At 40.5% G+C, this 27621-nt stretch overlaps 1 protein-coding gene across 8 annotated transcripts in view; it reads right to left on the reverse strand.

Annotated features, from left to right (window-relative positions):
* The window catches only part of LOC108629209 (longitudinals lacking protein), a 140619-nt gene that overhangs the window by 18786 nt on the left and 94212 nt on the right, over positions 1-27621 (reverse strand). Inside the window, exon 7 of one of the 8 annotated variants that reach the window (XM_018031708.2) lies at positions 21934-23610. The exons of the other annotated variants lie outside the window; for them this stretch is intronic. Coding sequence (XP_017887197.1) covers positions 23243-23610 — 368 coding nt within the window. The 3' untranslated portion in view covers positions 21934-23242. Of the gene's footprint in view, positions 1-21933; positions 23611-27621 lie in introns of those variants that run through there. 8 annotated transcript variants of the gene reach the window in all.

The raw sequence follows: 27621 nt of genomic DNA on the forward strand, positions 1-27621 counted from the left end.
CTATTGACGCTAGCGAAAAATTTTTACATGGAAATTGTAGATCTCATCGTCCCCTACAAGAAAGGTCATATGCAATTTTTCCGTATGTCCAACGATTTGGGAATTATTGGCCAAAAACGAAAATTTGAAAAATATTGAAGGGGTACCCCTTGGAAAAATCTCGGAAAAACGAAAATTTTTTTTTGTTGTTCATTATTAGCAATGTTCTTTCGACGTCTGATTTCTTTTTAAAAAATGCGTTTCTAAAGTGCATAAACTTTTGGAATTGAATGTATAGCCAATACATCCTCAAACGTACGTGTCTACGAAATGGGATTGAAGAAATGTTTTATTTCGGCTCGTATAAACGGAACTGTCGAGCTATGTTACAAAAGTAAAGTTACGTTCGAGTTACGTAACAATTAGTAAATAGATCTCCGTGGCGACAACTTCTTAGGTGCTGCGTCATGTGGTGCCTGTGTTTAAACATCTTCTCGCATTGAGGGCACGGCACGTTTGGCACTTTCCCGCACTCATAACGCATGTGTCGGTAAAGTGAACTCTTTTGACTGTACACCTTGCCGCAGCTACACACGTATTTCTTCAGATTCGTCGAGTCGAAATCCGGGTAGCTGTCGTACACGAGCTCTGCTCCTTTCGCGGGGAACATAATCATCTCGCCTGAAATCAGAAACGTCATTCTACCGTTAAACACTTATCCACAACTGAATTGCACGGATCCATATTCTCTGTTCTTCTAAAACTCACTTTGTCTTCTTTCTTCCTCCTATCATTTAACATACAGCAATACATAATAGCATATAACAATGAACATATACAACGCTTTCGACCTAAAATAAAATGAAAATTTCGTTTTACTTGCAGTTTCAGAATGACTTACAAAAGTTTATCCCATTGACGTCCTATGTTATATATTTAAAAATAGTCAAAGTGAATGAGGTTGTACATATCAAAATTTATTCAGTCTCTTAAGATACATTATTGTCATGGAAGGAACCAGTGTGTATGATCGCATGATCAAAATCGGGCAAGTTCTAAAACTTACGTTAGAGATTTGTTTTACGTGTACATTTTTGCGCTTTAATGTGGCTTATCCACCAATGAAGTTTGTTGGTTTGAAAGGAACAATTTTCGCACTGATACTCCATCTTGCCGCATTCATCCCGTTGATGACAAATCATCAAAAACAGATACTTGAAGCGCTTCCCGCAGTCGCACACCAGTTCACCTGAAAAAGAAAATGGAACACTTGTCAGTATAGGTTCACGCAAGAAAACGAAATACGTATATACATACATATTAGTCGGAACCCCATTAATTTTTTACTCCATCCTTACGACCTGAAAAGCGAAGAAACTAAAGGAAAAGTCATGTACTTTAGACACACTTTTCTACCAAGTACAAAAATTCTTAAGTTATGGAAGTTCAACGATGAAGATAACATTTTCTTTCGAAGGTGTACAAAAAATGGTTACAAGATATATGTATTTAAAAAATTGAATCGATTTTAGGAGACAAATCATTGCTAAACAATTAAATTCAATTCTTTATTATTTGTCGAGTATCCTCGCTAACACAATGGTTATCAGTGATACACTCACAATGTGATAATCATATATCTTAAATTCGCAAAAAATCATAAACCATAAAGAATATATCGTATATATATATATTATATTACATCATATATATGTATATATATGTATGTATAACGTTTGTATACGCAACATACGATCCCCGCTGAAATCGGCTCAGCTTTTTCAGTTATTAATGTATACTTCACACTTGTTTACCTGAACGAACAATATTATGGAATTTTATTTTTCTTTCTTTTTCGTATAATATTTCTTGTATTACCTTCCTACTTGTCATCTATAGTCGCTTGTATTTCTGAAAAAAGAAAAACGAACGAAACGTGAATCGAACTCTCTTATATGCTAATTATTATCATCATCATCGATCTCCTTAAAAGCAAGAGCAGGTATTCTTCTTTGGGTTTCACGTTCTAACATTTTTTCCGTTTCAATTTTCATGTCTCGCTTGTCTCGCGACTCGAAAAATCGTCGTCACGCATATTACATGCATAATTGTATTTAATCGCTACATGAATCACGCAAGTCTTCGCGCGTGCACGTCCGTAAATCATTAATCCAAATCAGAGTTCCTTGCCTCGTTGAATGCTGTTCGCTAATCTCTCATTCGAAATCTTTGCAAACGATTGAGTTTCAGGTCTTATAATTTAGTATCAACGAATTGGACGATAATCCAGCTGTGACTGATTTGTATGGCTTTGCGTCCAGTCCCGTTTATCAATCCCAAAATCAGTCGCGCATGAATGCGCAGCAAAACGCGTCCATATTAGGCGAACGCGCGAGTGCACAAACTTGAATGATCGATTTCTTGACTAAACGCGCACTGTTCGTGCTTGTCATGCTCGATGGCAGAGAGCCGCATTCGTGAATGATCGCGTGCATCGACAAATCTCACCATAGGAACTTCACATTTTGAACATTTTAATTAGTCTTCATTCAAAAATAAGTGAACACTGCCGTGTATAAAAAGTGTTTCCTTTCTTTTAGAAAGAGCATAATTTTGTTAATTATTTCAATAACATGCATAATTATACATATCATGCCTCCTAGCTCAGATATTTAAATACACATATAGATAAACGATATTGACACGGGCAGAATAATTTTAACTTTCAATGGAGAAGATCCTGCTCGTCTCTCAAGTGATCCATGTTTGATATTACCTCTCCGACTTTTAGAATTGCGGAAGATCTGTACTCGAAAGTCTAGGTTTAAAGAACATCGTTAAACATGGGACACTAGACGAGAGTGTATTTCCTTTCTTCGTTTATCTTTTACTATTCTTTTCCTTTTCATTATGCGCGCGAATATTCGCGTGCGCGGCTTGACGGTTCGTCGAGCCTTTCAGTGCACGCCAAATTGTAAAACCGACCCTCTCAAATGTATTCTGCGTTTTGCGCACCCGCGGAATAGCACAAGTCTGGACGCAGCCTATCAGACGTGCACACCGATGTACGTACAAGCGTTTCTTACGTATATAAACTTGGCTTAAAAATAATTCTATAGGCGATTCGTGCGCAATCACTCACTGGCACGAACGGCGATTCGAGTATTGAATAACTATATAGCCTCATTTATGTTGGCACAAATGTTGCAAATTCAACGGAAGCGCGGCCATTGGAAAGGAACTTTCATTGAATTTATCGCGATCGATCTGTCGAGGATAATTGTATACTAGGCTGTCCCCTAAGTGTCTTTCTTCACACGCCACATTTAACCCTTTAAATGATAATTTTCATCTCATTGCATACATATTATTTTGTAGCACTGAAAATACAAAGGAATAAAACGTTATGTAAATCTCAAACGAATAGTTATATCAATTTATGACAAAAATTTTAACTTAAAGATTGCGTATGTCTATTAATTCGCTCAAGGATTCAATAGCTACGACTTTACTTAATAAACATATCGCATACGATATAAATGTTTCCATTAATCAAAAAAAGTAGAATGAAATCAACGAGAGAAACTTTTTGGGACAGCCTAATATCACGATAAATATGAAACCTTCTCCCAGCACCTTTTTTTAATTCCTTCCAAATCCGTCTTCTTGCATCGTTCGAATCGTATGAAAACAATGTTCACGGATTTCAGTTTGCACTATGAGTCCACGTTCCATCATATTTTTACTTCTCTTTAATGCTAAATGTATACCTCTCACTTCCTACGATTTTCTTTTTTGTAATCAGTCTTTGCGCTTCTATTACGCTTTATTTGTATTTATTTGGCGCGCGATATTTTTCGATGCGAACGGAAGAGCGCAGTTCCTGGTTTTGTTCCTGAATCGCGTTAAAAAACATAAATCCCTGCTTGAATCCGTCGCGAAGATTACGATGTTACTGCGTAACTGACGTATGTCAACTGCGAATGCTCATGGATTTAGGAAAATTCCTAATAGCAGAAAAAGTGGAATTTGTAGAAGAAAAAACTATTCACCCCGCAAAGTTCATTAAGCCTAGTAGTAAACTTTCGTCGAGGCAAGATAAAATTAGCCGAGCGCGAGGGTGAACTTGCATCGCTTGCCTCGCCTCATATAAGTTTGTCTCATGTTCGGTTTCGAATTAATTTTTTTATTATGGCGGCGTCTCACGAATTTATTATAAGCCAAAAATTCGAGAATATCCATGACCAGTCAAAAGTGTAATAATTTCGTAGCTCGAGCCCAGAAGAGGCAGTCCGAAACGAGGCAACCAGGCAGTCAAATGAATCTATAAGAAAGAGGGTTTTTGTGAATGTGAACGAACTTATGAATATCCATAAACATCCGCAGTATTTGCCGTTAAATTCTGTTCAATTTTGGAAGACGCTTTCTGACTTCGTCACGATTCGTTCACCCGCTATAGACCCAAAGACATTTTACTCGGAAAGAGTTAAAGCAGTAGTTTTTGAACGCGTTTCAATGCTTTTTAAAATCCGTTACATTTCACTAATTCCATACTGCTTACTATTTAAAGTAACGACGCATCATCAAATAGATGCTTTTCATTTATTGCTATAGAAAAGGCGGTTCTTGTTAAATTCAAATCACTGCACTCCAGTATTACAACGCCGTTGTGTCAGTTCATATTATTCTTGCGTAACATCGAATTGGCACTGCCATGTAAGATTGTTCGAATCAGGAACAATTGTTTTCCCTGCTTCAAATGCGTTGCTTTCTTAAAGCCATCCTTAAAAGGAAAACGAATTTGGGTCTGCGTCAGGCGTTCACGAGTTCTTCCATCGTATTCGATCATCGTAAATGACGAAACACTAATGTTCTGTTCTCTATGAGTTAATCTGACGCTTGTGTACGTTCCAAACGAAAACGGCACGATCCTATCTCGGTATTTATTACGGGTTATGGGCTCGGTACGAAAAATGGATTATATGAAACACGACATTGGTAACAATAACGTTCCATTTGAACCGATAACAATTAACATTATTGATCGTGTTTTAGGCACATAGAATCGACTCGAACGCAACGCGTGTCGGAGTACCTGACATTTTAAATCGAATTGTTTTATCATGGAAAGAAGCCTGCGAAGAAACGGAAGAAGGTCGACATGTACGTACAAATACAAGAGGAGATCGTAAAAGTCGGTAAGAATTTGCGTCGGAATTCCAAGTTTAAGATCGATAAGAACGAGCGCGTAGAAGCTGAGAGGTTCACAGTTTCGTCTCGGAAATCTCGCCAATAGCTTAGTCTCAAAGATGACGATTTTGATTTCGGAGAAGACAAAAGTCGGATAAATCGAGTGAAAGTTTTAGTGAAGAAACACGATTGACAACGAACGGGGAACGAGAGAGAGAGAGAGATTAGGACTAGGGTTGGAGATCGTCGTTGAAAGATTTATATATCTAGCTTAGTCATAATCGAACGATCATGTAAGATTCGATTTAAGGTATGGTTAGTTTGTAATTAGAAAGTACACGAGGGAAGGATTAAACTTCGGACAGAGAGAAGATAGAGGGAAATTGTGAAAAATGTAAAGTTTGGCAAAGACTCTAAGAATTCTCTCTACAGGATAAATACGAGATTCAATGCCTCTATAGAATATCAGATACGCTTTTCCGCTGATCAGCTCCTGGCCGGCCGAACGGATCGTCATCGAGCTTGAGATTTGACTAGAAACCTGCCCTGAAATTAAGTTTTCCGTCGAATCTTTGGTCCTTGATCGAGGATTTCTCTCGAATTCGTTGGGTATCGAAGGAAGCTCATGCTTTATGCGCGAAAATTGCCCCGAGGATCGCTACATGCAAACGTTTCGTGTTGCCCTCGATAAAAGGAACATCGTCGAGTCCGTTTTTCAAACGATCTTGTCGCTGTTCAAACGAAGACCTTTGCATCGGTTATAGAGAACGCATCGGGTATACTCGAAGCTTTTTACGAGTCGAAAGTCGTTTCGTTCGTTCGTTTACATTATCATTAATCATTATCGTTATCACAGAAATCCTCGCGCGATGAAACGTCGAACTCGATGGATCCATCGTTCCAGCCAAGTCGCTTAGAAAGACTCGCCTCCTCGACAACGTCGTCTGCACACGACTTACTTTTACATCATGCATCACCACCATAAAGTTACGATGTAATAGTACGTGTAGTGTGTGTGTGTGTGTGTGTGTGTGTGTGTGTGTGTGTGTGTGTGTGTTGATTTTTTTTAAATAGATTCTCTATGTTGGGTATTAGTCTATGTTAGGTAGCGGTCTACGTAGACCCGATTCTAAACTAGACGACTCTAATTTAAACAATCTATTCATCGAAACGAATCAATACGGTCATTGAACGAATCGAAACCGAATTCTTTCATTTGCGTCCAAGTTACATACATGGTCATTACCTTTTCATCGAATTCGTTCGACGACCTCATTGATTTAAGATATCTACATGCACGATTCCCGCCGAAATAAAAAAAAAAGAAAGAAATAGAACTCTGATCATACACATCCGACGACACAAACGCGTTGTCGTAAAGCTTTCTCGCATTATCCTTTTGTCGCAGCGAGCCAGTAAAAAGGCAACGAGCGTCTCTAAATTCCGATGCCGTCGACATCCACCCCCACGTTCAATGCCAACATGAGAAAACTGTTCCCACACGAAGTTCCCTTCGTCGACAAAACTGACGAGAACGTACGTAACTATATGTGTATCAATCGTTTTGACTAGAATTTCCAAATATTCCTTAAACTAAGCTACCACCGCTAGACAGCTAGAACAATCGGTATACTACCATCGTCGGAGATTTTCGTTGCATCGAATGTCTCAACCGTTTCGACCAACTGAGATATTGTTCTTTCGTTCAATTCGCCGGAATTCCATCATTCGCCGATCGTTTCCGACGATCTCAAACCGCGATTAACCAGCCAAGCATATCAATGGCTTACAGCATATTGCACCGAATTTAATGATTACATATTAAATTATTTCCGAGATGTATGAAGTATGCAATGCACCAAATGAAAAAGAATTTGTTGTGGTACATATTCGTGTGGACGACGAATGTTTAACAGACCAAGCGTAGTGAAAGTTGACGAAGTAACAGATATGCGATAAGCGATTGATATTGATTCGATCCACGTATGATGGGTTCCAGCCACGAAACGTTCATTAGCAGCATTCGCGATAGCAGATCTTTCATGTAAAAACTCTTTGCTTCCCCTATAATTAGTACAAAAATAAGTGGGCGATTTAGCAATCTGTCGAAGACTCGAAAGGATCCCAGAAAACCGTGTCTCGTTGTCACTTGTTGTCGCTGGTAACATTTAATGAATTTTCGATGCCTCCTGGCATTCTGCTCGAGTCTTCTAAAATGTTCAACAATATGTATTACGTTTTTTTCTTCTTCTTCTTTACTCTATACATCGTTAAACGGGGTTCAACAACGGCTTCGTGCCACAGGGCGTCGCCTATTTCTATATTGATCTACGCTTAACTCATTAGATTTTGGCTCAACATGCACGGATATCTCAAACGATTTTGGACCAGCTGTGCACCACGTGCAAATGAAGATGGTCAAAAATCGTTTGAGCTATCTGTACATAAACAATGTTCGCTCGCTGTGTGCCACACGGAGTTGCCTACGTGTCTATGTTCATATTGGTCTAAAATCCAGTGAGTTATGTGTACGTGTGTAACGCGATCAATCGTCTTCTCGCTTTGTCTACTTGTTGGCGCGCATCGAACACGAAGCGAAAGCAAAACGAATTCATTCCCAGTTGTAAGACGGAAACGTATTGTCACGTGTATTATACGGTTTACTATTTCGAGTTGCGTCAATCAGGAACACATATTTGTTAATTATGTACCATCCAACATTAATTGTCGGTGGTACACTGAGACGCGACGTAGGTTCACTACTACGTTGATACTTGATACCACTATCTATACGAAACGACGTGATACTACACGAGACTGTAGTGAATTAAATGAAGAGAATACGCGATTGGAGACGTGGCTAAAGCAACGATCCATCGGTACAGTGCTTATTCCCAAGGGAAATCAGGTATAAATCGAAACAGAAGAGAACGAGAGAATTTCACCGGTAAAGAAATTTTGTTGGTGGAAAACCAAAAATGGAGGAAACGATATAAAATCAGTGATACCTGTTTAACGTATATCACTTCGGAGCCTCAACGCGTACATTGTTATAGGAATTATGTTTTAATAATTGCCACCTTTTTTTCGTTATAACGCAATGACGTGCTAGATTAATACGTGATAAAATCAATTTGAAAAATTGAAAATTAAACAGGCACCACTGAAGTTTATTGCTGATTCAAAGTGGTGGACGCGTCTCGGGGAGCTTGACTCTCTCAGGCTCTCTGATTAACGGCAGTACCGGGGGACTGGGAGGACACGTGGCGATGATTAATGTGCGCCTTTAGGTTCCTCTCGTACTTGGAGCTGAACGCGCAATGGGGACAATTGAAGGAGGGCGCCTTGCCGCATTCGTACAACAAGTGCCTCTTCAGTATGTAAGCGTTCTTGTAGCTCTTGCCGCAGCGCGAGCAATTGTGACGGCGGTCAAGCTCGGACACAGTGCCGATCGGCCGATTGTTGTTCCTTCCGGAATGGCGAGGGGGACAGTGAAGCCTGGCGCGTCGCTGAGGCGTCAATGGTGCCGGCACCTCGTTCGCGGAGACTCGCGAGACTCTCCGCGGCCCCTCCGAACTCCAGCCAAGACTCGCGAAGAAACCTGAAAGCAATCGAAACAAATGTTTCGACGTGTCGATTAGTTCGCCTGGCTTTGCCTTTCGACCGGTCAACGGTACGTTCGTTATACACGATTGCTCTTTACAACGGCGCGGGCCATGCGATAAAAAAGAAAAAACATTCAAGTTTTCAAGCTTAGCAACAACGAGCATGTCAAAAAAAAAAGGAAACGGGGATTAATGTGATTGGAGATGATGACGTCTGCTGTGGTTATTAAGGGACCCTCTCGCGCCGGACTTTACGCTAACGACGCAACAGAGATCCTCCGTGGAAATGTATCATAGTTCAATTATTCTGTAAATGCGAGCGTGGAGTGATCCTCGGTAACGATCGACTGCGTGTCCGCTACGAAATGTGTAGCGTTTCTTTTAACAGACTAACGCAGAAACAAGTTTCTCACTCCAGACCCTTCGATCTTTCGCGGTCTGAATTTTCGCACTTCTTTTGGACAGAATTTGCACTCAGAGATTTTTTTACTAACAATGATTGTAGATCTCTGAGTGGTTGATTGTAGTGTCTTCCGTCGTACCTTGAGTAATAATTCTCTTCTTTCTTCGATGGTCTCATGGCTGCTATTCATCTTCCATCGAGGAATCGACCTGAAACTCAAGAAAATAATTCGATTACTAAAGGCGTTGGGGTTCGATGCGAACAGTCTTAAACGACGACGACTTCGCAGGTTTCGTTGCTCGCACTGTGTAGAGATCTTCTTCGCGAATCTTCTGTCTTCATTCGCCGGTGGACCAGTTCCAGGATACCTGAAAAATAAAACTAGTCAGTATATAGAAATTGAGTAGCTTCGTAACCGTGAAAAGCAACCCTGCTTCATCTGAAAATTGTTGGCTGGCAACGAACGTTGCGATTGATAACGAAGACCGACGAAGACAGCAAGAAACGTAAGTCGTAGCGTTTGCCTTTCTAGACTTTATTTTGCTCTAAATCGAATACAAGGCTCTCTACAAATTGACAAAAAAAAGGAGGGAAACAAGCATTTTGGAATGTTCGAAAAGTCGAAACGATACGTGTACAAAGAAATAAAAAGGAAGCACAGTGGTGTAGAAAATAATAAGTGAGCGATCGGCTGGCCGATGGACCGCCGCTTCTATGGGTTTGTCAGGCGTATCACGGCACGAGAGTTTGTTATTTCACGAGAGAAGAACGGTCCGACCTGCCGACCGATCGTTCTATAAATTTTTACAAGCAAGCGACGCTTCTCGCGCAGTACAACGAAGCCAGTAAAAATCGCGCTAAATTACGTTTTCCGTTTTTATATCTTTTTATTCTTTTCCTGTACGTCTGTCGTGGCAATTACCGATTTTTGTATAATACTCGGCGCCGCGCCATTTGATCCACCTCCTCGGTATTACGTGCGTTTTACATGCATGCGGATTCGTCGCAAGAGAACAAGCAAAAAAAATTATCTAGAAAGAATATCGTTATCATCATAGCGTAACCGTTAATAATTATTGGTCTCTAAATAATATTAATATAAAATGGAGACAAAAAAAAAATGTAATAATAAATCATCGTTCGTTGGCAAATACATGGCGACAAAGAAATTACGATTACAAGTTAATGTTTTGCATTGGAGGCGCTGAGCGGAAGTTGTAGTTGCGTTATTTTTCCATTTTTGTTTCTTATTTTTACGTGCTCTCTGTTCTTTCCTCGCATACACGCGCGCACACACACATTCTACGCTCTTTTACGCACGTTTCATTCTTGCCCAGTTTTACTCCCTGTCTCTCTTTCCCGTGCACACATTTCTCGTTCTCTCGCGCGCGCTGTTTCTCTCTCTACAGTCCAATAGCGGTGCTTGTACTAATTATAAGAATATCGTAATTAGTTAAAGTCGAGCGCGAGAATTCCCCCGGTGCGCGCGGTGAGTTGAGTAAATTCGGGGCACGGTATAATACTTTTTGTCGTAGCTTCGGCAGTGAAATCGCTCCAACTGCCTCGGCTCGATGGACGTTCGTGCCACAAGGAGGATCGAATCGATCGCGCGTCACCGAGGGACGTCTCAGTCTCGATTATTATTATTCGTCTTTGCGCGGCCTCGTGCCACGCTCGGTAAATTCGCTATTACATACTTTATTACAGATAATTGTACTGTTTAATTAAACGCGAACGAACGAAAGAAATGTAAAGGAACACGAGTACCAGCATACTCGTCTACTAAAACGGAACAGAATATCTATGTATATATGTATATTTATGTATATATGTATGTACGTATAGTGAAAAAAGAGTAGTTGGGAGAAACAAAAGTGTATAGAAATAAATACAGAAACCGAAGTAAATTAAACAAAAAACGGGAATCACATTGCGGTTGCTAGGAATTGAGGATTAAAAAAAAAAAAATAAGGAACAAATGTGTAACTCGTAAGGGATGGTGGTCTACTGTGTATGTATGTATGTATGTATGTATATATATTATATATATATGGATCGACAACGAAGATGAGTACGTCTTAGCGGATAAATTGGCAGTACAAAGGCGAGTGATCGAGATTAAATTCTGCTTCCTTCGGCGTAAATAAATAATTTCTAAAAAAATATCACTGGTCTCAAGATGTACGGCGAGTGCCACGCGTCTTAAGGAGTATGTATTATCGTCGCGTTAGCAACTGCCGATGAATCCGCTTTCCCCGCTTTTAGTCGCGCGTGCGAATCCGATAATCGTACTCGTTTCATGGAGAGTCCTTTGGAATAGAGCTTCCGATAACATCAGTTACCTCACCGTCAGCGGGAAAATGACGATTCATCGGGAATTACGATTGGTTTCTGTGCGCGTGACACCCAGCCAATAATACCGTAGAAATTCATTCACAGCTGGATGCGCCCAGCGCCTCTCGTTTTCTTTTCTTTTCTTTTTTTCTCTCATTTTCTCCTTCGTCTATCCTAAAATCTAAATGGTACTTGAAGGCACTTAACACAAGGCTCTCTCGGTTCAAAAGCTACATACTTCTCCCGGTGTCGTCGTGTCTCGTGACGTTCTTTTTCCGTTCGCTTCACTCTCGTTATGCTGTTCGCTTTCTCATTCTTTTCGTATTTTCCCTCTCGCCTTCTCTTTTCGTCGAACACGTTCCTCGAACATTTGATCACGAACAAGTGTACGAGAAAACTGTTTACAAGATTTTGGTTTCAAGTCGATGGTCGAATAATTCCACGAACGAATCTGCATCGCAGTGCCCGACTGCCGCATAATCGAAAAGTATCTTTTACAATAGTACGACGATTACAGTAGTACGATGTTTTTAATACGATACTACAAATAGTACGAATAGATTTAATGCCTCGTGCAAAAAGCAAATCGATATCATTGTCCTTCGTCTCCCTCCGAGAACGATTCACGCTCCCTTTCGATCTTTGCGCTCGCGTTCCATCGCAATATGATAATTAATTAAACTAGCAGAAAATATATTTGCGCGGTTTTATACTGCGTGATCCAAGAGAACTGCCTTCCGCTAGATCAACATTAACAAACCAGTTGTCAGTTGCCAAGCTCAATTTATAAATTACGACGTTCATGAAATTTTAATTTGCCAATTAATTTTAATATACAAAATAATAATAAAGTTGATGAAATTTCTCATCCGGTGAGAATAATTTGTTTAATTCGACTTTTAAATTTGAACGTCGCATTATAAATCCGTGCAAACATTTTCCGGCAGGTACCTAATATCAATTTTGAGAGCCGAACAAAATATTATTTTAGAGCATATCCGAATTAGACTCGGGAAACACCGGGTTAGATAATTAACAATAAAGGAAACTCTAACGCGATAAAGATAATTATCGTTCGGAATAGAAGTCGCGAGAACCGGTATTGCTGTTAGACAAAATGCCGGTCTTGCGATTCGTTCCGTTCGCCTCAATTCAATTCGTGCTCCGAATTGACGCAAGTTTTCGACGTTGCCTGTCCATAAGATATTTTTTACATATAATTTTCTTCTCGTTTCATTTCTTAAGACCTAAACGCATATATTTATCAACGAAATTTACAAAAAATAATTTTCATTTTTGCCCTCTGATTTTGCACTCTTTAACGATAGAACGCGATACATTGATACTTCCTTTACTTTTTCCCTGGCACCATTTTATCGTGCACACGATTCGGGTTTACGCGTAACAGCAGCAACCTATTTTCATCGAAATTAGTACGGCCGAAGAATATTCGTGAATTTAGGCACATATTAATTTTGCCTAGCCAGAAACGAAAGTCGAAAGTTCCCGACATGCGCCGCCCGATCGAAAAGGCAAATCTTTTTATCTCTTGTTTCGCTATCTCTTCCTCGCTTTCACTCCTCTCCCTTTCTCTCATCATTCATTATCAACAATCCTTACCTATCTCTCTTTCGTTCAATCATTCGCACTTTTCTGCTTCGTTCTCACCCCTCTCCTACCCTTGTTCTTTTCATTCACGCTTAAATTCATTCATCCTTTCTAATCGCTTGACTGTTCCTTAAACACGCGAATGCTCAGCAATCGAATCTTATTTCCGAAATACTCTCGTTCGAGACACGATACGATAGAAATATATGTTATACAAAAAATAAAGCGCTGTACTTTCTAAATTCCTGGATGGCATGTTTTGTTGCGCTTCTCGCGAAATCGCTCTACGTACCCTACACGTTGCTACAAAAATTTTTTTTTCGATCTACATTCGCTGGAATCGCTTATATACTTTCTCCTATTCCCTCTTACGATAATTAGACCACTCTCCCCTTCGAACAAGTGCTGCGAAACCAAAGAGATAATATAGATATCAGCCGCTTGAGAAACCACACGAGCCCTAACTCCGTCTTTCCCTCAAGCCCCTAACGAACAATAAAAAATTATATAATAAATTTAATATCCTTTCTTCGCGTTCTGTTAAATTTTTTTTTTTTTAAATTATCTTCTCTTATCGTTAATAATATAAATTTCGAGTAAGCGACAAATATCTAAGCGTTAAACAATTTTAATCTTAATAAATAAATTTTACTCTCCACAAAAAAAAGAAAATTAAAAGAAAAACAAGATCCTAATAAATTTTATTCGTAACATCCGAAACCGAAATCTCATTAAATTCTCGACAAAACTTCCAACGCGAGCGCATGTGAAGTTTCTCACCGGACCTTAAATCTTAAAAAAGAGAAGCAAAAAAAAGAAAAAATAGTTCACCGTTAGAAAAATATCACACTGGGCGCCGCAATCATCGATTTACCGCAAGTTAAAAATTCGTTGTTCGACAGCGACAAAAGCAAGTGTTGAAAATAGCGAAGAGAAAATTCGCTTCGTAAATTAATGCTATTCTTAGTACAAAAATACTTTCCATATTTAACAGTTGCGATAAATCGAATCGGTACTTCTTCAAAAGATCTCGATCCCTTTAGAACTTTGCCATTTCTTTTTAAAGAAACATCTTTTTCAATAAAGCATCTTTAACTTTGAAGAACAGATAAAATAGAAATTGTCAATTAACATCGCGTTTCGTCTCATCTCGTCTCGTCACAGAGAAAAGAAAGGATTGTTTCGATACTTCGACCTTGGCGACAGCGTCGTTTTTTTTAAATTTTAATTTTTGCTTTCGGTTAGAGCGTTCCCAATCCCAGACCGACACCCAAAAATAAAGAAAATTCACTCTTGCTCACCGCGGTTGCCCGATTAATCATAATGAAAACCTAATTACAAGAACAGAAAAAAGAAAATAATTAAACGATTATAATAAGCCCAATTGATAATGCGCAAGACTCGGGTTAGACCTAATTAAAAAGCCATAAAAATTAACACGAATGAAAAAGAACTCATAAAAAAAAAGCTATCCATCTCGTTTTTTTACGACGATTCCCTTATTTACTCATGAGTTTATATGTATGTGTATATATATCTACATATAATGTTTTTTTGTTTGCTTATTTAAAAATTCTATACTTTTTCTTCCCTTCTTCCCGATCGCGACCGTCTTACATATATTTATAATATATATATTTATTTATATATACGTTTCTATCTTTTTTAAAGATTTGGAAACTAATGGCGGTGCCGAATATCGCGGTTCCCGCAAGACAGATGTTGCCCTAATCCTTCATCTCTGGGATTATCGTTCCCATCGAAGCCGATCACCGCGAGCTTCAGCCGCGGATAGAATTTTCACGCCAATAAATCATTTAATATCGAATTAAGAATCTCAGATTCCCGTTTCTTCCTTGTCGTACAATTTCAAAGGCACATGTTTATGAACGAATTTGCGTGTAACCCGTGTTAATATCCCTCACGTTCGTCTACTAATTTCGTCGTCCCTTGCACTGATTTACCGTCGTTATCGAACGTCGACGAACCATTAATCAATTACTGAAAGGATTCAAGCGAAAGCTTATCGACATACGCGCGTTAACCCGTTCACAATGAGGTGCAATAATTTCGCGTCATCGGAATATACAGGGGTCAAATATTTCAGGCGAATTTATGTAACGGATTTTCATGTGTCAGACCGTTAGTTTGGTGCCTCTTTAAGAAATATAGACTTCTGAAAATAACCATTCACACTATTTCATCTAGCTTGTATTGTGAATAGATTGAACTATCTCGTTCCTAGTCGTCATTTGCAAATATTTCCGTAAATTGTGAGATAACATTTACTTTAAAAATAGCTATTAGCAGGTGGATATAGTAGTGGCTCCGAATTAATTTGCATGATTCGCCGTGTAACATGCTCATCTAAAGGAGTTCGATCCCGAAACTTATTGAAAAATATAGCCCACTAGAATCAGATCAACGCGCGTGACCCGCTCAACGATTCGTTCTTTCCTGCCGCCTTTGCTATTCGCGTCGAACGATCTGTAGCGTCTCTTTATCACGACTGTTAATTATCACTCTCGCCTCACCGACGAGGATCCCCGCGATCTCATAAGGCGCGATTTCCCTTCGCGCGCGAACACCCGGTCCGTCGACGTCTCAATCAATCGATGTTGACGTTCTCTATGAGAATCACGAATCACGAGCGGTCGACGAGTCGAAAGTTCGTCGCGGTGGGATCTACGCCTTGTTAACGCAAACACGACCCACCCAAAGTTACCCTATCGCGTGTAGATGCATACATTCTCTCTCTCCGTGTACCAATCTCTCTTCATTCACAGTTACGCTCCTTGCGAGAAATTCCACGCCGTTTATCTTTTAATATCTGTTAGAGAAGCCGGCTTGGCCGTCTTTCACAGATTCTCGCGCGGAAAACGCTAAGGCGTCCCTTTCATTTTCCTCTGTTTCAGATACAAAAAAAGAAAGGAGTCGTTAAAACCTACGATCTAGCTAATAGTACTTCTTAAATGCCTAATAATCTAGTAATCTCCGTTGTGATGACGGCGGCCGGTTGGCTTGTCGATTCTCTCACGGATCTTCCCCCAACTGTTTACACGTATATTATACGCGATGTAACACGCGAACGTTTGAAACCAGCTCCGATCCCGTTCGTATCGGCCGCCGCCACGCATCAAGGCCTCGCGAGGCAGTAGTATTATCGATATTAATATTAATCAAATAACTATGCATCAAGTCGATTCATAAACGTGTCTATCTCCTACCGTCTTCTTATCGTCGCCTGCTACCATCCTTATATCAAACATGCTTGACCATTTTCGAATCACTCCCCTCGAAGACCAAGCGTCCGTACGATTTTCAAACGACAGACGCTCGCACTCTCTCCTTATCCTTTTTCTCGACCCTAACTCTTCAATCAACACCTGTTCGTCCGTTTAACGTACGTTACCCGCGTACGGCGAGCGAATTCTCGATCTGGTAGCATGGGGTGAAAGGAAGCAACGGTGTGGACCAATGGGGACCAAGATAATGCGGGGGTTAAATTATTATTGCACTCGTACGGAGGAGAATAAATCCTAGCCTGCTTCGTGTCACTTAGTTCGAGAACGTGAACACTCCTCCGTGTGAGGATAGTACATTTTGCGGACTTGAAGACATGTGTACCCTTCGTAGGCAGACAGGTTTTTTTTCTAGGTCAATTCTAGGTCCAAATGGTTTCGAATACTGTTCTATTTGAGTAACGAATCGAAAGAGTATATCAGAATTGTCTCAGCTATTCTTAAACCGTGGCAGGTATTCTCTATATATGAAATGAAACAAATTATTTCAGTTGAATCATCTTAAATAGTGCACGTGGGAAAATACGTTCACCTACGAAGGGACGAGTGTATGATTTATACGGAAATGATTAATGAACATTCTCGAGACACGAGGATGGTTTCGGATGGTTCGCCATCGAGAATTCGCACGCGGAGAACGCGGAGCGGTTGCGTTCAGCTAGAAAAGTGTACGTAAAACAAAAAAAAAAGAAGAGATATTAAAATCTACCGCTTCGTTCGCGTCAGACATTGCGCATACTAACACTGTACCTATAATATGAATTACGAGTATAGTATAGTATAGTTTAGCTTACAAGTTTAGCTTGTCTCATAAATATTGTCTACAGTATGGAAAGTCGGGCAGCCGTTGCGCGCGTATTTGGCGTAGGAATACGGGACTCGATGCCAGGTACTCGCCGAGTACGGACACGTGTTTTACTTCAATTTCTTTCTTGATTCGCTCGTCCCGTTCTCGTCAGCGACCGAGCGAACTAATTGCTTCGAGGAACATTTGCAACGGCACGCTTATGGGTGCCGAGAATCGGTGAATGAGCCGTGAGAAGGTATGACCGATCGAGATTAAGAAGAAATGATCCGTCTACAGCCTACGGTGTAGCGGGTGCAATGGAAGAACGTAGTAGTCGAGAGGCTCGGGAATGATGCGATGAACACGTGGTTGAGATCCGTACTCGGCACGCGGATCAGATCTCGCGGGTCTCGTGTAGTCGAACCGGCGTACGTGCTTCTAGGCTCATCGGCAGTGAACAAAAATATCGTTACGAGGAAACGCGTGGGGATCGTAGCCCCGAGGATTGCTTAATTAAACAGCATTAATTATACGCGTTATGTTATATAATATAAAATATATATGTATGTATGTATATACTTAAATGCATCGTATAGGAATCTACAAGGTTCGTGTATCTGGCAGTCTGACGATCACAATGCTATAGGAATACCTCGCTGTACTTAAAAAGTATGTCTGTACGTGATACGTCTGTGTGAGTGTCTTCTGCAACGTATACATCCGTTGTACAAGTGTGTCTTTATGTGTGTGTACGTGTGTTCAGGATTCTGCGAATGGAGAAGATGAAGCGTCGTTAGCGAGAAGCGAAAAACGCGCGATTCGATCGATTAGACGTCGGACCGAATCGGTGCTTAATACTGTGTGTGTCTTCTGTAGTTGGCCGCCTCGGCGCGACTTGGCGACAAGGAATATATAATAAGATGGCTGCCTTCTTCGAAAAGGCTTTTCGAGAAAAGCGAGTAGTGATTCGGAAACGACGAGGGCGAAGCGGCGCCGGTCCGCTCCAAGTGTCGCGCGCTTTCAAAATGTTTGCCAGTTTTCGAGATGCGACGCGCGCTTACCAACTCTCTCTGTTTCTCTTCTTCGACAAAACTTATCGTTAAAAAAAAAAAAAAGTGGGGACTGTTTGGTGTGTCTATGTATCTCTCCGGGTATATGTACCTAACTCTGACAGGAAGCACGCGAACCGGATCGAGGAACGAGACCGCGAACGCGGATGCGGATATACGATTCGGAGCAAATGATTGCGTGAGATTTCGAAACTGCCTTCACCTTATGATTTTGATGTCCCCGGTGAGCCACACGCGCACGGCTTAGCCTGTTTAAAAATATGGAACCAGTGTGACCAGAATGGTTGCTATGGAAGAGCTCCGGTTTACCGGACGGTCCTAAAATCCGACTCGGGGCGGGACTCTGCGATCCTTTCCTTTACTTCCTAAAAAACGATTGTTTCAATCGTACGGCTTGTTAAAAAGCCTAGGACTGCGGAGACTTGGCAGAGTTCACGGCCGATCGTCAACGTCGACAAAAGAAGAGGAACGTGCTATCACGGTTAATCGAGTGTGGACGCGTTTGCCTAACGAAGACGTCGCCCCGAGCGGGAGATTGACGCGGTCTCTCTTTCTCTCTCTCTCTCTCTCTCTCTCTCTCTCTCCCTATCTTTCGCACACACACGCATACTCTCTCGTTTATAACGCGGTATATTTCGTTACGCGAAAATAATTAATTACGAATTAATATAATAATAATAATAATTAATAATATAATAATAAACCTTAAAAACACGTTAAAAAAAATAGAATCGAAAATCGAGATAAGAAGGATTGGCAGTTGGCCATATTCCGAACTACCGCGGTTCCCGCGGTATCATATCTTTTTTTTTTGTTTTCTGTTTTGCATCTCACCGCCCATTATCAAAGTTCGATCGTTATCGTTGCTGAGTTAGCCTCGTTCCGTTCCTCTTCCTCCTTCTCTGCCAGCTTTTCCGTTTTTTTCAGATCGTTTTGCACGTTTTATACTCCATATTTTATGCACACTCTCGTCCCCTGCCCTCGTCTCTCTATTAGTCCCTCGCTCTTTACCCCTTCGTTTCCACGCGATCGTTGTCGGGATCGTCAACCAAGAAGACGATCGTGCGCATTTTTCCTACCGTCGTCGCGTTCTTCCCATTCGCTTTCCTCAGTTGTTCGTCAGCGGCCTCTTTCACGCCCGGACGATGACGACCTCCGCGTAGGCTCCACACTCCGGCTTAGACGAGTTCCTGTTTGTAGATTTTCTCTTTGTGCATCCGTTCCATGTGCCGCGCGATGTGCATTTTCTGCTTCGCCCTGTACACGCAGTGAGGACACTGAAACTGTGGCTCCTTGCCGCACTCCCACTTCTGATGGTTCCTCAGGCTGCTCTTCAGCTTGTAGATGCGGCCGCAGGCTGGACAGTTGAAACCCTCTGGATTCGTGGAGCCAGAACCGAGGCCCTTGACTAAACCGCCGCCGGACCGCCACATGATCGAAGGCACGCTCCATCTTTGCCAGGCAGCTGCCCACTTAAGCCCGGTGATGCTCAGATCCTCGGCTGGAACACACGATTCACACCAATTTATTAATATACTGTCCACGCGACCGATGGAGTCGGACGTTCAGGGAAATTAAATCCTTAAGCCGGTGACCGATTTGACGAACGTCCGGCTCGTCGGTTGCCCGACCTTTCCTCAGGAAAGGTTGAGCTTCGTCGTTTCATGCACGCTTCGAGTAGCTGTCGAAACGAACATTCGCCAAATAAGATTCTGTACACCTGTGAAACGAAGTTCTCTTTGACGAATGTCCTACGCGGTCGAAGCACTTGAAATCATTGGGAAGCGATTTCTGTTATCTTAGCGTACCGAATATTTAAAGACTCGATCTGTAGCGAAGCTGGCTGTACAAATTTTCGAGTCATTTCAGTAAGAGACACGTCTCTTCCTATCTTGTGTGATTCGGGTAGCGCCGGCAATTGTGATCGTCAATTTCGAAGATAAAAGATGTGTAGTAGTAGGAAAACTGAAAATTTATTTTTGGAACGTAATATAAAACGTTAAAAAAGAACGTGCAACCCTTGCCGACCTATACTGTGATAAACATCGTAATAGACTTGTCTTGTGATTAATTGTAACTGAAGATTAATGAAAAATATCACGAAATAAATACCATCGCAAATTAGATGAGTCCTATTACTGTCAAGTTATAACTGCATAAGACTAACTCGTAACGAAACAAGCAACAAAGTCAGTCTGATTCCAAGAATTTCTTTGTGTCATAAAATATAATCGAAACGTTACAGAACGTCTTTTATATTCAAAATTTCACATGTTCTGGGACCACGAAAGATCAACTTCGTGCCACCGAAATTGCTAATGAACACTACCTGAAGCGTTAAAGACAGGAAAATTCCCTTATTGAAATTACGCCGAAATTTGCGTGGCCAACTTTTGGATTACGTTTGAAATGCGATTGTTCGTTCGCTCACTTATATCTGCCTTTATTCGCGAGCGTTTTCAAGCCGATTCGACTTAGGAACCCTCTCTAATTTCTGTTAGAAGACTGTACACACGCGTTGAACGCTGCGAAAGCTACCTTGAGTCTAAAACAGCGATTTAAAAAGCATTTATGCATTTATTTGTTTCGCATTGTTCTCCTGGCAGTATGGAATCTCTGTTTGAAACTGAAGATAAATTTCCGCGCGTATCCTGGAAATCGATCGCGGTTTGCACGGCAACCTCGAGAAGGAATCGCGCGACTTCTCGCATATAGAGTCTTACCGATTCGTTCTCGAGCTGAGTCACTTGCGTGGAACGCGATCGAAATGTGCCTAATTATTGCATCAAGAAAGAAGAGAGTGTATAATGCACGTTCGTCGTATCCCTAATTTCGAGCCCCAAGCAGCTAGCTATGGAAATTTCGCATACGAAGAAGGAGCGGTATTTGTGCGCGACGAAAGAAACGGAACGCAAGTAGCTTATATTTTACAAATTGCCATCATCAAAAATTTTTAACGCTAATCTTTCCAAATCGGGTCTGTTCCTTTCGACGCGCAAGCGATAAAAGGTCGTGTTTCTATGTACAAGTTTCGAGAAGAGTTAGTGCGCATGCTACTCCCCTAATGTCGACGAGAAAAAATAAAGAAGAGTAGAAAGAAGTAGAAAAAAAAACAATATTTATAAGAGAGTGATGCAACTCCGTGAGTGGTAAACGAGTTCGATTCAGAGAGTAAAATCGCAACGATGCGCATCGAACGAAACGCACAGCAGAGATCTTCGCTTTTTGCAATAATATACAATTCGTTCCTGTATTGGAGAAACGGGGTGAGAAATGATTTCGGGTGAGACAATAAAAGAACATGAAAGAGATAAAGATAGAGAGGAGAGAGAGAGATAGAGAGAGATGTGGGCAAAATACAGAGGGGGAAGTACAGTCTTACAAATATAACGATGAGAAATATTAATTTCGTTGAAAAAAGAAAAATAATTATTGACACATCGCTGCGCATCGAAATGGTACAAGTCGATGGTTCGTCAAGCTGAAAGAGGTACATGGTACGAGAGATTAATTGTCATAGATGGAAAGAAAAATTCTTTAACAGCACTCAATCGTGGATAGATCGGTGAAAAGAGAAAAACAGAATGATAAAGGAGCTTGGGGAGGGGATTCGACGCGGTGTAATGACAGGGTTGCATAGACGTTTCGGGTGTCGTTCTGGTATTCTTCGTCTTTCGACATAGCATTTTATTTAATCAAACGTACGAAATATGATCAGAACTCGCATGTAATACTAAGCAAGACAAATGCAACGGTGCGAATCGTGGGCGTCGCGTACTTAAACATGATCAGTCTTAACGGGAGTTTGTTTACGAGCCTATGCTTAATCGCTTATCTTAACTACATTCATAGAAAACTAGTCTTAGTTGTATATCATTTTACAGTGTACAGGTTTAGGGCTAGCCTGTTTTTTTATCCATGTACTTTGCTCTTTTAATAAGACCCTTTAGAGAATCGCACTTATTGTCTTGGTGACCGGAAATACATCCGCGCGCATCGTTAAGGCACTGTATTGAGTACTTACATGATGCGATTGACAAACTACATAAAAAAATATTCAATATGGTTAATATAACGTTATAATAAAAAAATATGATTATCTAAGCCTTTCAGTTGGCAAAGAAAATGACACAAATGATAATCTATAAAAGATAAGAAGTTACAAAGTGAAAGTAAGATTAATCATTAACCACGTAAAGTAATAAATATCAGTCAGTGTCATTAAGATTGAAAGAATTATGACTTGCCCGATTCGTTTCTCTAACAAATAATGTGAAAATATCTATGGCACTACTTTTTTTATTTTGTGTCACAAATTATGCTAATTTGAAATGATCACTTTGTTTTCACAACCGTTATCTAAATGTAAATGTATAATGAAAAATAAAAAAGAGAGAACGTATTTATGAAATTAAATTATCAAGCTACATATAAACGAATTAATTATTTTAATAAAATAATTTTCAATCTAGAAACACTGTTCATGTGCCTTTGACTGTTAGCGAAACCAATTCGTCGTTTCGCTGGATGCCCTTGAAGCCCTTTTCGCAATCGCCTTTTCCTTACGCCGCTACTTTTTGTACAATAGAAAGAAATTAATTCCAGTATGAATGTTGTTAACTAGTGGGAAACAGATCACGAATGTGGATCAGTTGGTTCACGTAGTGTCTTTATCAAATCAATGAATTTAACGAATTAATCTGCTGAAATAATTTTGCCTGAACAATGATCGCTAACACGTGTTACAATTGCTCGGCAGAGACCCACATCTGTCTGGACAATTGCAATATGTGTTCGCAATCAATAAACAAATCGCTCAGACAATTGTTTTCTTTTTCAATGCTATCGTGAAGAATGACTCAGATTAGCCCACACAATAAAGATATAAATATTGCAAAAGCTGGTCTGCTCGGAAGTCGCGGCGGATGGAATCGAAAAGCGTTTCTTCGACAGAACATTTTCGTTTAGTCGACTTCGAGCTTCGGCGTGTAAGCTAGCAGATGCGCCTCCCTGTCCCCGATTTTGTCCAAATGTTGCCGGCGAATGTGTCGCAACCAATGGGCCTTCCTCTTACACCGTTGGGGACAGAACGGGCATTGAAACTGGGGCTCCTTGCCGCACTCCCAGTGCACGTGCCGCTGCAACGAGTCCTTCCTCATGTACGATCTTCCGCATCTGCTACACCCGAACTGTCCCGGCGGCTTCTTGCCAACGTAGTTGTGCGCCTTCGGTATCTTGAGCTCCGCGAACGGCATCCCCTGCTCGTGAATCTTCCAAGCCTGCACCGGCAGATCGGCATTCTCCAGGATCATATTCCTCTTGCTCGTTACATCTGTAATCGGGAAAGAAAAAGAGAAGCTTTAGGCCTGTCCCACTTTTATCGCGCCGCGTGTCTCCGCGGCACTACGACCGAGCACACATTTGGTACACGTGCTCTGTTCTCGAGACAACCTTATTTGAATTAAATACACCACAGCTAAATAGAAAAGAGGGTAGCTTATGACTAGGACGGATGATTGGGAACAGAAATTCAGAAGTCAATCGCCTTTCTTGAAGATCATTTTCGAATAATATCGACTCGTCCATAATTTATTCCGTTCACTATCGATATTATTAAAAAACGATGAAAGCATTTGGCTTTTAAATCAAGATCCACCAATCTTTTCGAGCGTCCTACGACGTACCGTGGTTCAAACAATGATTTGCCACACTTGTAACCTTCCCAAAATATACAATCTTTGTTGCGTGACGTACGTATTACCATATGTACCATTAAGAGTATAAAACAAAACTACGTCACTCTTTCAGCGATCGATCGACGATACCGCAAAACCGTCCATAAACCAAACAAGAGAGAACGTACCTGCTACTCGTGCAGCAGAGAATTCTCATTCATGTTGACTTACATCTAGAAAAGTATAAACTTCGAAGAACTCATCTGGGATTAATAAATTGTACAACAGCTTCCTAACATAGTTTTACATCGCTTTTCGATTTTACATATTGTATTCGAAACGCACGTATCAAACATGACCATACAAGTAGAAAATATAAACGAGTTACACGAAAAAAATCTTCGTGGTATTTTGTCCGTATTCACGTTTACTTATTGACACATTTCCTTCACCGTCGATCAGAATTCCGTATACCCACACAACGCACGGGTTCACCGGTTAAAGGGTTAAAACACACTTCGCTCGTATGTTCTGACCCGCTTCCTTATGCTGGTTGCTAATGTGCCTGATGACGTTCCTCTTTCGGCTAGACCGATAATCACAGAATAGACAAAGGAATCTCCTATTACCGCACTCGGTCCGATGACAGCTCAATGATCCAAACGATTTGAAATATTTGAAGCACTTCGGACACTGGTACGGCGTCCTTGGCTGCGGACCACCTGAAAAATTAGATAAAGATGTACTACTGTTCCTGTTTTGGTCTGTTTGCTTATGCCTGCTCACAACACTTGTCTGTATGCCTGTCCAACAGATCTGTGTCCAATAATCTAGAAAAGCAAGAGAACAATGTAGACAACGTTTCGATTGTCGTACCAGCTATTCTTTCCTCTGTTAATTTTAAATAAAAATTGTGAATGTGCGGAGAAGATAGAAAAATAGTATTAAATAAATAATTAAAATTAACAAAGTAGATGAAAAGAAAACAGAAGTAGGTAGTATTATGTGTGGAATGAGGAGAATACATTGGGAAATGTAATGTTTATTTTTTGTAACAACAGATAAAATTAAGCAAATTAATGATTGAAGTCGCAGATTCTTCATCACATTATGTACGTATTTATGTAGATATTAAGAAGAGACAAATGTTTAAGCGCAAAGCATGTTACATCGTACCGTACATCGTATTTCTTCTTCAATTCATGTTATCATCTGTAAACTTTGATACTTACATTTTTCTTGTATCTGCTATAACAAATAACACTCATAATGCCTATTTCTCGTACTCATTTCGATATTCATATAATAATCTCGCGGGCCATTTTATTTATACATATATACAAAGCTTATTCATACAACATTGACATTATCATTAAAAGAAATTAAGATTTTTATTATCCATTGTAGATGTTGAAATAAGATGAAGAGCGAAGGCATTTTCGTGATCTGTAAACTTGATCGTTTGAAAATATTTCAAACACTTACTTAACAATCCTCGTTACACCTTTAATACACTAAAAATTCTTCAACGAACTCATTAACCTATTGTCGACAATTGGTTAGTGGGTGAACGGCACTAACTGAAGTCAGGCGCTACCCACGCACCGAAGTTTTCGTCTTCCCACATGTTGAAGTCTCCGGACCTCCAGTTCTTCGGACGTTAAAGTCTTCGTTTTCTTACACGTTGAAGTCTCTGGCGTTACATGCGCCGATGTGTCCAGCTTCGGCTGTCAAGCAAATCTCTCGACTCGCTCGAACTTGTTCGTGTGCACGTTGTAGTGTCTTGAAAGGCTATGCTTGTGCTTGAATCTGGTATGGCATAGCTGGCACTCGTACTGCGCTTCCTTCCCGCACTCGAGCCTCTTGTGCCGTTGCAAAGATATTATCCTCTTGTATTGTCTGCCGCAAGTGTCGCAGGGGTACGTTTCGAAGCTAAAGGACAGCCCCTGCCAATATGCTGAAAACAGAAATACACGGTTAGCCAAAGATTCTCAAGATGCAAGATTTCCTTCTTTCTCTCTCCCTCTTTCAACAAGAATAGAAAGCGTCAGTTAGGTATTTTTCTTTTGTTAAAGTCCAGGTACGATTTTTGTTTGGTCCACAAGTTTTCCGTTTTCGGTTAAATTGTTGCTTCGGGAACGTCGTGAGCGTAACGCGAATGGAGTGTGGGGAAGTGGAAAAACACTTGCGATCATTAGAAAATAACCCGCAACAAAGATTGTTTTTTTTATTAATAATATTAATAATAATATAATAATAATGTTAATAAAATATTATTAATTGCTGATATCTATCTTAATAAATACTCGATAGTTCGGCTGGTAAACCTTTCTTAAAAAGAGTGTTTCAAGTGATAAGTAATACGTATCGGGACGAGTATTCAAGAGGGACGACTTGCATTTTCTTTCTTTCCTTTTCCTGTTCAACGCAATCACCGTTTGCAAGTAAGATGGAAAACAAGGAAGTCGGGAGGCACGTGCACAATGGTAGAAGGTATTACTTTCTTTCTCTTGTTTAAGTCGAGATCGATCAATCCCTGGGTGGACGAGCCGTGAACGCGAAAGTCGCCTCGAACGTGACAATGGAAGGTACATACGCGAGAAAGAACGAGTATACCCTTACCCGTTCGCAGGCAGCTCGACTGGAGCATTCATAAATACTGATATCAAAAATACTAGACCTCGTGATGGAACAGAATTTCCTAACGAGTTCTTCTCTCTTCTCATCCGTTTTTGCATAGAAATCTCTTTCTCACTCTCTCACGCTCTCATTCTTTCTCTCTTTTTCTTTCTCTCTCTCTCTCTCTTTCGCTTTCTCTGTTTTTCTATCTACTGTGCGCGTGTATGTATATTTATACGTGAAATGGGGGAAAAACGCGTCGGCTCTTACAAAACTAAGAATGTACATCTACTTGTAGGTAGAACGACAAACGAGTCGGCCTCAAAAAGGTCGAGGAATGTTCAAACGTAAGCGATTCGCAAAGGGGAATACTTCTATCCATGATCATTTAATGTATAATACAAATTGTTCCAACTTTGAGTACCATCAAACTTAGATTTTCCAATTCTATCGTTGAATTTTTTTGCGACCAACTGTACGCGCGGATCGGCTTAATCTTTTTAACAGACCTGATACTCGGGACCTGATCAACTCGTGTGAGAAATGTCGCGCGAAGATCGGCTCTTTTGTTCGCTTGAGCAGACTTAATTCGATCGTTCCACTAGATTAAAATCGGAGCTAAATATTTTCCGCATTGGTAAATTCGTCTATATGTAGGTACGTAATGGTCCCTAAAAGTTATAATCTATTATATCTCGTATACGACGATCTCTCAATTGTTAACGAGTGTGCGCGATATTATGTAGATTGGACGCTTGTTGACGTTAATAATGGGGATGCCTTGTCGGCAAATCGTACAATATAAATGCAATACGGATTATGTGGAACGCAATTGTAAAATATGAATCAACTCATGCGACATCCCACTTGATTCTGGTAGTTATAAAAAATAAACATGTATATTCCTTGGAAGTTCGTCTACCTTGAAACAATTATCAAAATTGCATTGTGTAAAACACTTGAATCCTTTAAGTTATTACAGTCAGAAGCATTTGAAATATTCTGACAAGCGATTCGTACTGCGTACTGTCTATGACGTTGTGATATAC

Source organism: Ceratina calcarata, unplaced genomic scaffold (genome assembly GCF_001652005.2).
Source record: "Ceratina calcarata isolate Rehan_Ccalc_2016 unplaced genomic scaffold, ASM165200v1 scaffold557.2, whole genome shotgun sequence".
In the NCBI taxonomy this organism is placed as follows: Eukaryota; Metazoa; Arthropoda; class Insecta; order Hymenoptera; family Apidae; genus Ceratina; species Ceratina calcarata.